Consider the following 16,000-nt stretch of genomic DNA (forward strand, 5'->3'; position numbering starts at 1 on the left):
CGAAAATTGTTCTTAACAATTACGATAAGTCTATCCCTGCTGACAAGATCTAGATGGTTACAGAATCTAGATCGACCATCTCCTGTTAGAATTTCCCGATTAATCTGGCGTAGTTGTCATGATGGATCCAATAAAACCCCTCCTTCTCTCGCAAAATTCAGCTGTTTCGAAGGTATTGACTGTTGCAAGTACATATATATATTGCTTACGGTTTGTAATTAATATTTGTAGAGGTACATACATTTTATAATGTGTTAGAATATGTATACATATGTATATGTACAGTATGTTCACATTTAACCTTTTTTATGAAAAAACATTTTTACAACCTTTTTTGCTCTTTTGTTTTGATAGAACGGTCACTACAACATCAATGGATAAATGAAAAATTAAAAGGAGAAAGATGTACAAATTTAAAGGATTATCATATCACCATTTAATTGATAAAAAAAAACGCAGTACAAAAAATGTGACAAATAGTGTAATATTATGACCAAAGATCAGCGTTGGAAGGATGCTTTTCAAATAACAATATAACGCTCCATCAGTGTTCAAAGTAAAAAGGCAAAAAAGCATGGTTTTTCTAAGAAATTGACAAAAGCAAGCTACTTTTTGTGAGAAAGGCATCCATTGAACGCCTAAGACCGATTATGACACAAACTGCTCGATTGTAATTGAAGAAAATATCTTATAAAAACTTGAATTTTTCCATACATGTCATTTTTACAAACCTCCTTTACGTTTTTTATTCAATCAATTGTGCACACTCGTCTAACATATCTCTCCAATGCGACGAGTGTACTATACAGATTAAGAAATATCAATTATAAATACATAATTATCATATATTTTTACATTAAACACGACATCTATGGTCAAACATTGTACAGAAGCATTGTAAGCGTTATATGTACATACAAGGCAAATACAATCAACATCTACAGATGCATCAATGAGAATCGAGATGCTGAATAGCTCAAAAATTTGCGAGAGAGGAAGACAGGGATGCCAATTATGCAGGAACCGTTTCAATGAAAATCAGATAAGAAACGATCGACCTGGAGCACAAACCAAAGTCTGGCCAGCAGCAATCATGGGGACTCGAACCCGTGACCACTTAGTTCGAAAGCATTATATGCCAAACACTAATCCATACTGCTGATATAATATATACTTGAATTTATTAGAATATAAACTGAAAATTAAATCATTCTATCTAATGTTTTCGTGGAAAAATCAACATTTTCCACAGATTCCGTTATTCAGACAGATGTTTCAAAACTGTAAATTGCACCTGATACACGCAGCGGATTAGTCCCGCATATCAACCAATTACAATACACAACTCACGCATCCTAGCTCATTTAGAAACATCCGTTTCATAGTTTTGAAACAACTTAGTAGCAGATGATACCTACGATAGATTGACAATTGCATCAGATGATTTCGTACCCATAGCAGTCAGATTATCACATTCGACAATTCCCAGCATTTATTTTTAGCCCACTTACTATGATTTGAACAGTTTACAATGAACGATACGACATTCAACCAACGAAGTACACTCTTTGTGTCGTAGAACAAGAAAAGAAAAACACGTCTATGTATAACTGCTTACACATGACTACACTGCGCCAAGAAAACCTACGTACGGTTTCTAGAAAGCAAAAAACTCATTTCGCGTACAAACTCACTTCGAACCTTTTGGAACCGAGCCACATCCGAGTATACATACACGCATCGAGCGTTGTAACAACCGTAATGGAGAAAAAAAGCGTTTGCGTGAAAAACGACGTTAATTTTATCGAAAAATCTCCGGTGCTTAGATTTAACGTCAAAATCGATACGATTACGGTTCTCTTTAACTGGTTCAAGAATTAACGGTTCGAGATCGAAACGAATCGCAGCATAGTTACACGACATGAATTCAACAAGCAACATTTTCGGTCATATCAAAGCCTCGATACTACGACTCTGATTTTTAAAATGCAAAATTCATTTTTTCCCATTGGACTAATTGTCGAATAACTTTGGAGTACTAATTCAAGGTTTTTTAAGAGAGTTGCGTACATGCAAAAGCACTGGTCGGTCAAATCTATACCGTCGCACCTCTTTGCAAACCTCACCCCTTAGTATTTTCGGCAGGGCTGTGGAGTCGGTTCAAAATTTACCGACTCCGACTCCAAACTCAAACCCCCAAGTTGAACAAATTTAGAATTTTTTTTCGAAATTCTCGAAACTGTGTTTACCGAAACACTCTTGTCTGGCAATTTTTCGCATGGAAACCTTCTTCGCTTTCAAATACGCAGCAATCAAAGTTTTTTTTCAGCGGAAATATCCCTTAATTTAAAAATTCAAAATTAAATATTAAATCCATCAATTTTATAAAATAAAAACTATTAAACCCCTAATTACCCTTAGAACAATCATACAGCAAAAGGTCTCAGCTGAGCATGATCTTTTCAATGTTTGAAAGCATTTGACGCACAATGAACAAAGGCGTACCCTTAGCAGGTATATTACGGGTTTTTTGTACCTAAGTCTGTTTTATTTTGCATATCTACAAGTTAACTGTATTTTGTACATAGTTTAAAAGAATTACGTTTTTTTACCAATATGCAGAAGAAAAAACTAAGATAAAGTTACAAATAACGGAGTGAGGATTAGAACAAACACGTATGTCGCAAAATTCACAAGCGTTCCGTTTTATGTGACTGCTGGTGTATATATCAGTGGCGTGCGGTAAAATTCTCTTTTTTTTGTCGAACAACCTTACTCAAGGTTGTACGACAGGCTGTTCTTCTTGTATCCTGCCCGTACACATTAAGTAAAGCTGTACGACAAAAAGAGAGAAAATTTCACCACACGCCACTGATATATCTAATATATAATTTCGAAAGAAACTTTAGACGACACGTTCCGAATAATTTTTTTTCGATTCATAGGCGCCGATTCGATTTTTTTCGATTCAAAGGATTCGAAGTCCCCGGGGGCGAAGGAGCCGCGGGCGAAGCCTCCTTCGCGCCGGGGGAGAAGGCTACGGGGGTGCAGGCGCCGGATTCTGGTATACATATAATTTCGAAAGAGACAGTATATGTTTGTTTGTTCGTGACAGTCAATTAAATAAAAAAAAAAAAAACAAACGAGTATTTAATAAAATGTTCACTATTAGATTAGTTGTGTTTAATCGGTTTATATTAGAAATACCGAGCGAAGCCGGGTAAAACTACTAGTATTATATATACGCATGTACATAGTACCGTTATGGTGCTTACGGACTAAACCAACGACGATTTTGGGCCAACTTTTTAACAAGCAGTAGCGTACAAAATATCGAAATAAAAATTAAATTTTAAAATTGAAATTAAATATCAAAATCAAGCTAAAGAGCGAGATTGAGCTAAAATTAGATCATCGTTGATGTTTTGAATTACAACAATGTTTTGAATTAGACGATGCGCATTTAAAACCAGAGAAATATTATAATTTCTCTGCTTACGAACGAAAAAAAATATTGTTAAAGTCGTCACGAGATGTTACTGTATTTCTACCGTCGACGATCGATAAAAAATAAAGTAACAATTCATAAAAAAACGCGGTGTCGGATGTCGGTGATTTGTCAAAGGGTTTTTTTTCTTTCGTCGAAATAAAATTAATAATCACACATTATCCGATAAAATTTACCTCTGAAATGATTTAATTAATTGATTTATTTCGACGAGAGAAACAATTGAAGACTAAAAAAATTTCGTTTGATAAACCGACAACATACCGGGTTGGGACCATCGCTCGGTCACCCATACTTATACATGAGATATTCTCAGTAACTGCGCATTACGGGGAAGTAAAAATAATAATTCTTTGATTTTTTTTTTCGATCTTAGTGCGTATCTTCGTAAGTCAAAACATCTTCGACAAACAAACGACAAACATTTTATTAAACAAACGAGTATTTAATAAAATGTTCACTATTAGATTAGTTGTGTTTAATCGGTTTATATTAGAAATACCGAGCGAAGCCGGGTAAAACTACTAGTATTATATATACGTATGTACATAGTACCGTTATGGTGCTTACGGACTAAACCAACGACGATTTTGGGCCAACTTTTTAACAAGCAGTAGCGTACAAAATATCGAAATAAAAATTAAATTTTAAAATTGAAATTAAATATCAAAATCAAGCTAAAGAGCGAGATTGAGCTAAAATTAGATCATCGTTGATGTTTTGAATTACAACAATGTTTTGAATTAGACGATGCGCATTTAAAACCAGAGAAATATTATAATTTCTCTGCTTACGAACGAAAAAAAATATTGTTAAAGTCGTCACGAGATGTTACTGTATTTCTACCGTCGACGATCGATAAAAAATAAAGTAACAATTCATAAAAAAACGCGGTGTCGGATGTCGGTGATTTGTCAAAGGGTTTTTTTTCTTTCGTCGAAATAAAATTAATAATCACACATTATCCGATAAAATTTACCTCTGAAATGATTTAATTAATTGATTTATTTCGACGAGAGAAACAATTGAAGACTAAAAAAATTTCGTTTGATAAACCGACAACATACCGGGTTGGGACCATCGCTCGGTCACCCATACTTATACATGAGATATTCTCAGTAACTGCGCATTACGGGGAAGTAAAAATAATAATTCTTTGATTTTTTTTTTCGATCTTAGTGCGTATCTTCGTAAGTCAAAACATCTTCGACAAACAAAAGTCGAGGATTACCTGTGTGTGATTGTTGACGATCTAATTTTAGGTCAATCTCGAAAATTTATTTAAATTGGGCATGTTCTGTTTTAAGTTTCAATATTTTATTTCAATTTTAATATATTGATTATAATTTTATTTTGATATTTGAATTTAATTTTAATATAATAATAATATTTTTAATTTTGATATTTATTTTCAATTTTTAAATTTAATTTTTATTTCGATATTTTGTACGCTACTGGTTTTATCCTGCTGGTTAAAACGTTGGACTAAAATCGTCGTTGGTTTGGTCCGTACGCAGCATTAACCATGCATTCATTCTTTTCGATCTTTCGACTAACGATCTTTCGACTTTCGATGCAGTGAACCAGACCCGTTGTTGCTATGCGGGAGACAATCTCGGATTTTAATGTCGCGACTGGCGCTAATGTGTAGCCTCAGCAGTCGCAGACTAGTCGCAGCAGTTCAGTCGACAATATAATCGATGCGTTTGAGGTTTTTTTGATACATACATTCACACACGACTCGCAACAAAATCGAATCTACTTTCGCTGTTGATGGATTCAAAAAAGTGTTGGCGCACTCGATCACATCCAACATCTGCAACAACGAACGGGGCAGGGGAACTTTCTCCGGCTTCGCGGTCGAGCGGCGACCTCGTTAACGTCTGGCTCCAAATCGCCACTTGCCACACGTATTATATGATACCGGCTAACTTTTAATCCGGGTACTATTGCTTTGCCTCATGATGAAGTGTTGTGTTATGATGCCGACCCTAGCTGTGCCGCGCAACAAGTAAATACATATGTACATTCATGCATCCACACCGTGAAAGTACCCACCCACGGTGACATGGTATTAAATTAAATTCATTTTTTTTATATATATACTAACTGAACCTGGCATGCGTTGCAATGCGACAATAACGCATGCAATTCCCGTTCCGGTTCCCATTTGTCGGAAATACGCAGGCGGAGACACATTTGAAATTATTCAATTGTTTGTTTATTTAACCCTAACAACGCAGGGGGCGAGGCTAACGCATTTGAAATTATTGCGTTGCAATGCCGCTCATTCTTGTTCCCGTTCCCGTTTTTGGGCGATTTTTATTACAGAAACCATCACGGGCATACACACAATAACTCATGTAAGTTTTGTCGCAATCGGTTGAATGATATAGGAACGCATACGTGACAGACAGACAACCAGATTTTTATATACATATATATGTATATAGATATGCTAAAGTGTCATGAGAAGTCACCATTTCAAACACATTATAAAATTTAGGTATACAGATATTAATGACAAACCGCAAGCATATGTATGCTTGCAACAATCAACAAATCATCGAACTAGCCTGATTTTCGAGAGGGAGGGAATGTTTATTTTATTGAAACTGTGTCTATTAAGCTAGATAAATCGGCAAACTCGGAACAGAAAACAGTCGTTCTTGATTAAATAACCACCTTGATCTTGCTAGCAGCGATAGACTTATTCGTAATCATTGAACGAATCGAATATTTTTTGGGATTTGTACCCACGACCTCTACTAGTAAGCAATCGCTTGGCCAGTGAGCTTCGCTGTGATATAAAATAATCTCTGACACAATAAAGATTGGACGGAGCATCAGAATGACGCTATGAAAAGGAACTAATTCAGACGATCATCTTTGATTCCATAAGTAAATAGATAAGAAACACGATGACAAAATCTGTTCCATTTGTTTTAGATGAAATTGCTTTCAGGCGTGGACACAGAATCGTACGCGACACTTTTTTTTTAGATCGTTTTGCACATAAAAAAAACCGCTAGCACGCCTCATATATGCCAATATAAAACTGTTTTCGGTGATGTATTTTTCTAGTATTGACATAGGACAAATATAACAGTGATTCCTATATTTTTATGTATTAAATTGTGTGTAAAACCTTGAATTATGTATTTTTACTTGTATTTCAAGTACTTTCTTCCATTCATAATCTGTTTAGCACTCTCGTCGCTTCGGAGCAATCTGCTAGACGAGTGTGCATGATTAATTGACGTATAATATAGATATTTTAAGACATGTAGGAGAAGCTTGTCGAAATAATAAGAATATACCTAAAGAAACGCCTTTCCCATCTGGAAGCCACGAGAACGTGTATACCGTATGATTCCATGTTTGCGCCTTTGGTCTTGGGGAATTTTTTTTTTTTTGATTATTGTATCATGTTTAGTTTAGTTGAGAGCAAATTTTATATAATTGTGAAGATTTTAAATGAGCAATTAATAATTACAACCCCTCCCCCCCATCATCGCCATGTTTGTAATTACCTTTTTAAATTTCTACTCTTCTCAAGTTTTCCATAAAAACTTTTACAAACATGTAGGTTTCAATAAATCATAATTTACGCTATAATTGCAACATATTTCAAAACACATAATATTTTCCATATTTCTTAATAAAAAATATTTTAATAATACGAACAATGGAAAGCTTTTAAAAATCAAAAGCAAATATAAATTGTAACGTGGCAACATGAGTTACGTGTGGACCTCCTGAACTATTGAATAAATGCTGTGAAGCGACTTTGGCCTTTGGCGAATTTGGATCCTGAACCCACCCCTACGCAACAATATCATATGATCAAGCTAAATAATAACAGGAACAAAAAATATACATACAAATACACATGTATGGACTAAGGAAAACGTAGAGGATGAATTAGATGCCTGACATGACGAAGGAAGCTACTAACAGCTGGAACTCTTCGGAATGTCAGAAGTAAGAGAAAAATGTCTATTCAAAGAAAGGTCACGAACCTCAATCACAATGATAAGACACAAGTCGGTAATTATAACATACTTATATACATATTACATATGTACACGAATCGTTTCGTCGAAAGTGTACAAATATTACAAACCAATTACATTATTCTGTTCACGGTTTGATGTGTACAACCGATGTGTTTGAATTACAGGCAAACAGTGCGCATTCACGATTACATGGTACGACGATCTGTTCAAAGCTCCTTACACTGCAATATCATAGTGTAAATTGGCCATAGTTTGAATTGATAGATATAATTCGATGAATATTTAATATGCATAATACTTCAAGGAATCCCTTGGCGCGATTTCGTAGAATCCAGTTTGATAACCACTGACGAGCCACATGTTTTTAAAAAAAATTCCTGTTTCGAGTCTTCGACTCTACTACGCCTTTTACAGCGATACCAATAAGGCCCTCAAGGCAATCATAATTAAATGAATAATCCTCAGAATGGTCAAACGTTTAAATTTTCATTTGTATTTCACACAAAATGCCAACAGATAAAGTACGGAATAATAAATATAAAATGCAAATGAAGTATGCAAATTGACATTCCAAGAGCGCGACCTTGAATTTTGTTAGGTTTCTAATCACATGTTATATGGGAAATTTTCTTTTTCCGATTTTTTTTTTGTTTTGTACATTGTAGACATAAAAGAAATCCTATTAACCTACGATCAGAGGTAGTTTTCAATTTGTTTCTAGCATCCTAATTCTTCTCAAGTCATTATGATCTTTGTAGAGGGTTGTGATCTCCCATCGCCATCTACCATCTCGTTGCTCGTCTCCATCTTTCTAGCTCAATGGCTGCAATCATAAAAGATCCAATAGCGACTTGGACCTGTCTGGTCCATCGAGTACGAAACCTTCCCCTTCCCCAATAGTCCTTCACATATTCAATCACAAGTTCTACACATTTTCGAGCTATATGTCCGAAAAAGGCGTTGATTCTTTAATGACAAGTAATGATTCTGTAATAACTAGTCACCGGAGCCTGAGGGGGCCGTGTATTGTTCAAAGGTTGTAAATGCATTGTTAAAGGTTTGCCGAACAATGGATAGCACTGTGACTATCCTACCTCTAGTAATAACAATCCACTGAATATCTAAACTTCTACGAGGACACAGACTTATTAGTAAAGTACGAATATTCATTAGGGCAAAATGCTTTTGGAACGTTTTGTCTATTATTAACTTCGTAGAAAACTCTTTTTTTGCTCTTTTGATGTCAGTGCTGTTGGGACGTGTATTATAATTTGGAATTCCCCTTAATGACTATCCAGATTCTACTCATAATATCTCCTGGCTGTCCATGAAACGGCTTTCTAATACATAAATAATCCAAATTCCTACGAAAATCTCCAAAAAACTAAAGCATTCTAATAAATATAAATTATCTCACTTTTAAATATTATAATTACACAAAGTGATGAAAGTGAAATCCTCCAATCGACTTTTTTCAAACCAAATATTATTACACCTCATTTAATTGGGAAAACTACGCAGATCTCAATTTCTATTGATAGATGAGCTTTAACATTATTGGATTTCTATTCGTCGGAACATTTTAGTAAATCGTGCATTTTTTTCACTGCATACAACAAAGTTTGGGCACAATTTTTTCAACCGAAATCCAATAGTGTTAATGAGAGGCAAATGATAGCAACGTAGAAACTGCGATGTCCCATTTCTAGAAGAATTTCATTAACCTAATTTTACGTAGCAAGAACGTCTTAAAGACAATAAGAGCTTGGACAGAACAAATTTGAAGAAGAAAAACTGGATTCTACTAATTCTACGAATATATGTAAGTATTCCGGTGACTAAAGGAAAATTAAGATTGGCAGACGACACACCCAAACCACATACTATAAGGACCAAGGTTGAGAACGGATCTTGACACAATTTCGTCGCGAGGAGGAAGGGTTGATCGATACGCGCGGCATGTTTGTTTGCACACAATTTTAAAATCGGCTGCGGATAAATAGTCCTGAATTACGAGCTCGTAATAAGCAGTGTGGGTATAAGCAATTCTGTCGTATCGAAGTGCCACACTGCAGTGCCACAACGGTATACGTAATGAGCTCAAGGCGAACACCGATAAAACGCATAGGTGATGCATGCGACACTGACTTTGAAATTGCAAAATTGCAACGCAAAGCGTGCACACCAGTCGACATAAAAACGTACACACATGTGCATATTTTACACACTGAAACGTGCAATTAAGCCACTCCAAACCGCTCTAAAGAAGGCGAGCTGACACAGAGTTGCATTCATCACTCGTTACATTACAGTATCACTCGCAGCATCCAACCGTCGAGAGTAACCAAGTTTATTAAAAGCAGGAAACGAATTCGATACTTCAGAGTTTAGTTCTAGTACCATTTGAATAAAGTTGGAGACTTTATTGTTTCAAGTTTTGTATAGATTGTATCTGAATGGATCCATTTTAACTTGGACTTAACCCTTTAAATGTTGATCAACGCCGATCGGCATTTTGCATAGTCCATAAGCCTGCAAAACGCCGATAGGCGTTGTAAATTTTGCACGTAGAAAGTAAAGAATACCACCTGCTAAGCCTTTATAGGTAGCATTGAAAAAAAATGCATTGAACATGGGTCGTGTAAACCATGTCATTTGTCAGCGTTTATAAAGACTGGCTTACACCGGAATTTCTGAATTTATAACCATAGCAGAATTACGATGATAGAAAACCCGAGCTGCCGAGTTTTTTAGATTGAGACTTGAAATTTAGATTGTGAGCATTACATTTTAACAACAATGAAGAAGATGTAACTAGTTTTGGAATAATACACTTCGTTTGTTTATTTTATATTGTTGCAAGATATATTGGAGTCTAAACACACCTTTACAAAACTCGAAATCCTCGGCGGTAATTATCTATGCAGGGTAGTAATCTAGGGTTTGTTTGAAGTAGCTACAATTTTTATACCTGCTTTCTATTGAATTTCTAAATAATTCTAGTTGGAAATGTTGGCGAAATTTTCAGCTTAACGGGCTTCAACAGAAAAGATGTCAACACTCAAAGGGTTAATGAGCATATGCTGATGATTCCGCGGATGGATAATTACACAGGTAATTCAAAGCAAGCTCTCCTGGAGAAAGAGAGTGGTGACATAAATAACTAGACCCGAGTAAGTTCAAGGGATAAAGAAATAAAATAAGAAAAAAATAGATCACGCAAATAAATATCATCATAGTCATTTACAGCCATTCACTATCCACTGCTAGATGAAGGCGCACGTTTCCATTCGTCTCTGTTTTGCCCAACTCTAATCCATCTCACCCCATACATTTTCCCAATTTCGTCTACCCATCTTCATTGCGGCCTTCCTTTCACCCTTTTACATTATCTCGACTACCATTCCAGCACTTATTTTGTCAACCTTTCGTCCATCCTTTTAACTACATAACCGCTACATATAAATTTCTTCATTCTCTCCATTATATTCACTACCCTTGTGATACTTCTCATACACGCATTCCACTTCCTACCTATCCTCATTATGCCAAGCATACGGTGTTCCACACTTCTTTGAGTGAATTGGACTATGTGTAACATCTTGACTTTTAATGTCCAAGTTTCAAATCCATACGTCATTTTTCAGTAGTACTTCGCATTGTCAACGATCAACAATGACCGTTCGGCGACCTCAAATGAATCATTTCCCGTATTTACCCGTTCACTTACATCGAGCGACATTTCACTAACATATGTACATATATATATTTAACGATGTATGTATGAACCTACACACATATGTACGTTGTGGCAAATTTTCTTGATAGGTTATCAGGTTCAAAGTAATGAATGAATAATTAGAGAACTAGTATTTGTAGAGACATAGATACAAAAAAATTTGCGATGATCGTCGATCGTGAAACCTGTCCATTGTCGAATCGTAAATTCAAAATGCTAACGAGGAAGAGAATGAATTTATTTCGCAAAATACGTCGTTTTATTTTCATAATGGATGTTAAAATTTTCTGACAACGGTAGTAATTTTTTAGGTCAGACTTGTGTAAAAATAAATATGTGATTTCGATTATTTGCATCACTCTGCAAACAGACATCATAGATGCGACCGATGACACATTCGATGGTGCAATAAGCATTCAATTTTCTAAAATATTGTCATTATTAAATGAATACGGTGAATTAAATGATTTACAGCATGTTGATAAAATGTTGATAGTATTAGGTTATTCTGATAAACTGTGATGATGATGATGTAAAAATTCTGTCATCATATTATAAATGTGTGTAATTGAATTTTTACAAAATAGTTATAATATATGTATGATCGAAAAGGTTGTAAATGAAATTATAATACATAATATTGATAAATTAATTAGTATATATTAATATGCAGCGATGCTTTAATGATCATAAAATATTAAGTAAATAGTGACTTCGAAGCGAAACGATGAAGCAACTTGTATGGAAATATTCAAACTATTTTTTCTTGAATATTATCAAGTACAGTACAGAGACGTAGCTATGGGTAACGTGTTATTAGTAACCGAAATGTCTTTGGAAGGGATCCCAAATGATATTTGGGATTCCCTTAATTTAGCAAAAAAAAAAAAATGGCATAGTTGAAAATCCAAGTTCTTGGACAAATTGTCACTTATCACTTTATCAGGATAAGTGAAGATTTGTCCAAGTGTTCGGAATTTTTTTTCCAAAATTCATTTGATATTGATATCAACGATGTTAACGAAAAATATTATCAATTAGAATTGATCGATTTTCAAGCGAAGGGTGGTTTGAAATAATTATTTAACAAATGGCGCTCATAGTCAAACGAAATAAAAGCTTTTAAAAAAAATTCAATTAAATTTTACACTATATCGGAGCAGATTATCCATAAATAAAAGCATTTGCTAGAAAAAATATATACATTTTTGGTAGCACGTGCATATGCGAACAGATGTTTTCCAAAATTAAATTTATTAAAACGATATATCGATCACGTTTAACCGATCAGCATCTAGAATATGACTATACATATCGTAAAGTCAAATTTCAATGTTCTTTAAAACAAGCGCGAACATCGCCCTAAATAAAATATACGTAAATGGCCTTAATCAACATTAGGCCTGTTTTTTCGAAAAAAAATGCGTTTTTTTCTTCAAAATACAAAATTACTTGAAAATAACATTATATTTAGTAAATTAGAAGAAGTAATAAACTGATTTGTGAGAAAATGCTTAAGGTAATGGACTGGAGACGCGCCGATATTGGCGTTTAAGAGGGCTGGACAGCAGCGCCTTGTCGATACAAACGTACTATACTTCTCCCTTCCTCAATTATGGCACTAGAGAAATTATTTTTTAATATGCTATGGATATCCACCATTGGGGTGCATCTATCGTTTTATTTTTTTTTGATTAACTATTTTTTATATGAGCTAGGAGCCGCCAAACATCTATAAAATCGCCTCTTTTTTACACCCACGAAACGAGTCCAGCGTGCTTATTTAACGGTCGATTTTAAAAAAAATACGCCGATAGATGCACAGAAAGTATTTTTCTCATACCGATGATGAAATTTTTTTAAAAATTGGTCCAGTTTTGGAGGAGAAAATAGTAGAATACGAAACCTCGATTTTATCAATTTAAAATACGTTTTATCTGGTCGAAGCGCAACTGTCGTATTCCCTCAATATATATATATTGATATATATTGTCGCATTCACTCAATATATACATACACTCAATATATATATCGAAGAAAGGAACGGTAACAAAATTAAGGTTTCGGGTGTACAGCCCTCTTAAGGTACGCGCGATAAAACTTAAAATAAATTTTTTTTCATACTTTTACATACTTTTACATACATTTACAAACATTTTCAAACATTTTTTTCAGATTTTTTAATGTGAAATTATCCCGTTTATATGATAAGGTAAATACAAAAAAATAAACTATTAAAGCGGTAATTCAATTAGAAAAAAAAACACGATTTTCATAAAACTTGAATGATACTTTTTTGTCTTTTCCAAACTAAGCCGTTTCCAAACACCAAAATTCACTATATTCCATGTACCTTAATACACCATCGGTATAAATTCCATATGCAAAATCATTCGACTTACGCAAATTTGTTCAAACTGATTTCAATCAGTTTTTTTTCATTCGGTCCTCCATGCATTATGAAATTTCGGCCAATATTTCAAAAAGGTTAGGAAACCCTGCCCCGGAGTATACCTGTATTGTCACTATAACTTAGTCACTACTATAACTGTAGTAAATAAATAAGAAACTAAAAAGAAGACGAACGGCATATACTTGCCAAACTAAAAAATCATATTTAACAACAAAAATATAATAGTTTTCATCTAAAATGAAAATTATAAATACACACGTCTGTATGTAATTATATTTAAAATGTGTAGGCTTGATTTTGGGAAGCAAAATATTTTAAATATAAATGTATGAATCATTTTAAAAAAACCAAGTCGACCAAATCTACAAAAACAATGTATGAAGTATTATAGATATTTTTTGAAATATACAAATTACAATCTATACAGCCAAATTTCTCTACAATGAATATCAGTTTTATTTTCGCAATTCCACACAGTTTTATGTTAGTTGCATTACTTCAATAACGACCGTTTGATTGTAACCAGTTTCTATTATACACATCACATCTTATTTAAACAAACCTCGACGAGAGGCAGGCACTAAGGCATACACAAACATGCAAGTCACACAGTCTTATTAAACAGTTTTATTATACATAGATTATTATATACTTTAATACACTTTGTTGACGCCAATTGAAAATTATCAAATAAAGTGTGAGTCAATTCAACCGTGTGTGTATACTATACATACATATCGAAGTTATCTCGCTTTCGATACGTGCGAGTGTTATTTTCAGCGATTTCGATAAGGCGAGATCGAATTTCAAGTTCAGCTCGACAAGTCCATACATTTTTTTTTTATGTAACGGTCGATCGGATTTTAGTCTTATTTCGTACGTACAGGAAACGTCACATGGATTAGAAATTGGACAATTTTCGCCGATGGCAACATTGCACTACCAAAAATGACATATGGCAACGGACGAAATGTCATCGTCGACGTTGCGCTCGATTCCGACTCATGACGAGCTACAATTTGACGGCCGAGTGACGTTACACGGTCGGGGCGCTCCGCCCTCTGCGGGGGCCCCAAGCGTCGGGGGAGGGGGAGGGGTAGGGGAGGGGAGGGGAGGGGTGTTTTGTGTACAATACCTTGGGTTTGTAGAGCCACTTGCGGAGCGAGTCCATGGCGGCGGCCGTGGCAGTGGCGGGCCGCACCAGCCGCATGGGGGCGCCGGGCGGGGGCGGGGGCGGGGGGCGGCCGGGGCGGAGGCCGGGGGCGGCGAGTGGTCGGGGCGCGACGCCTCACGGCGACATGGCGACGGAAGCCGAGCCGACTCACTCTCCGCTCTCCATTCACAACTCACAACACACTGCACTCTGCACACTTCACACCACACACCACAAACCACGGCCACTCGCACTGCTGCCAACTGACGACACTCGCCACTATTCATCACCTGCTGCTGCAATGCACGATGCTACTTGTACAATTCCCACTCGAAATATATATATATATATATATATATCTTAATTAATGCTGACATAGCATTCTTTTAATGCAATGATATTATTTATGCAACTGAGTGAATTTTTTATTTTAAGTTCCGCCTATATATAATATATGAATATTATCAGTATGCATTTGTATGAACGCGATTACACCTGGATGAATTCAGGGCTGTGGAGTCGGTCAGAGCGAAAAATGCGAAATTTGGATTTCGTACGATGGACTCGGTTGAAAACTTGCGAAATAAATTAAATCGATTTTCAACAATGTCCAGTGTCTACAACCAATCAATTTATATCCACAAAAATTTCGAAAGAGGATTTTTTTTTAATATTCAACTATTGCAGTTTAATTAATTGGGTTGATTATGATTATTTTTTGCTGTTTAACGTGAATTCAAAATTTTTGTTTTGCCTGAAAATCGCATACAACGCGCGCATCGATCGAAACACCCATTTGTAACGGTTTTTTTTTTTTTAGTAAATCGCCATTTTATGTTCCCATCGTTATTTTAAATATAATTTTTTTCAAAAGCTTCTTCAACTATCTTTATCGTTATTTTAAACACAAAAAATTGTGAAAAAATCGAAACTATTCTATTTCTCATCAATTGCTCAAAAGAATAGGCCTCAAATTTTGCCGCCATTTTCAATTTTAACTTGTCGGACCAACATTTTTATTAGAATTTCGGGTTTTAACATTTGTCAGTATATTTTCTAATATCAGTAATTTTAAAAAGACTACGATATAAACGCTGCATTTTTGATTTTCATAATCAGGTATTGGTGAATCACTCACAATAAATTCACAATTAGCGAAATCGTTTTT

General features: G+C 35.1%; 1 protein-coding gene across 1 annotated transcript in view; it reads right to left on the reverse strand.

Moving 5' to 3' along the window:
• Window positions 1-15,087, reverse strand: part of LOC143918867 (uncharacterized) — a 36,295-nt gene extending 21,208 nt beyond the window's left edge. The window contains exon 1 of the mRNA XM_077440949.1: window positions 14,815-15,087. Coding sequence (XP_077297075.1) covers window positions 14,815-14,889 — 75 coding nt within the window. The 5' untranslated portion in view covers window positions 14,890-15,087. The remainder of the gene's footprint in view (window positions 1-14,814) is intronic.
• Between the last annotated feature and the right edge of the window lie 913 nt (window positions 15,088-16,000).

This window comes from Arctopsyche grandis, chromosome 11 (assembly GCF_051622035.1).
Source record: "Arctopsyche grandis isolate Sample6627 chromosome 11, ASM5162203v2, whole genome shotgun sequence".
NCBI classification, from domain to species: domain Eukaryota; kingdom Metazoa; phylum Arthropoda; class Insecta; order Trichoptera; family Hydropsychidae; genus Arctopsyche; species Arctopsyche grandis.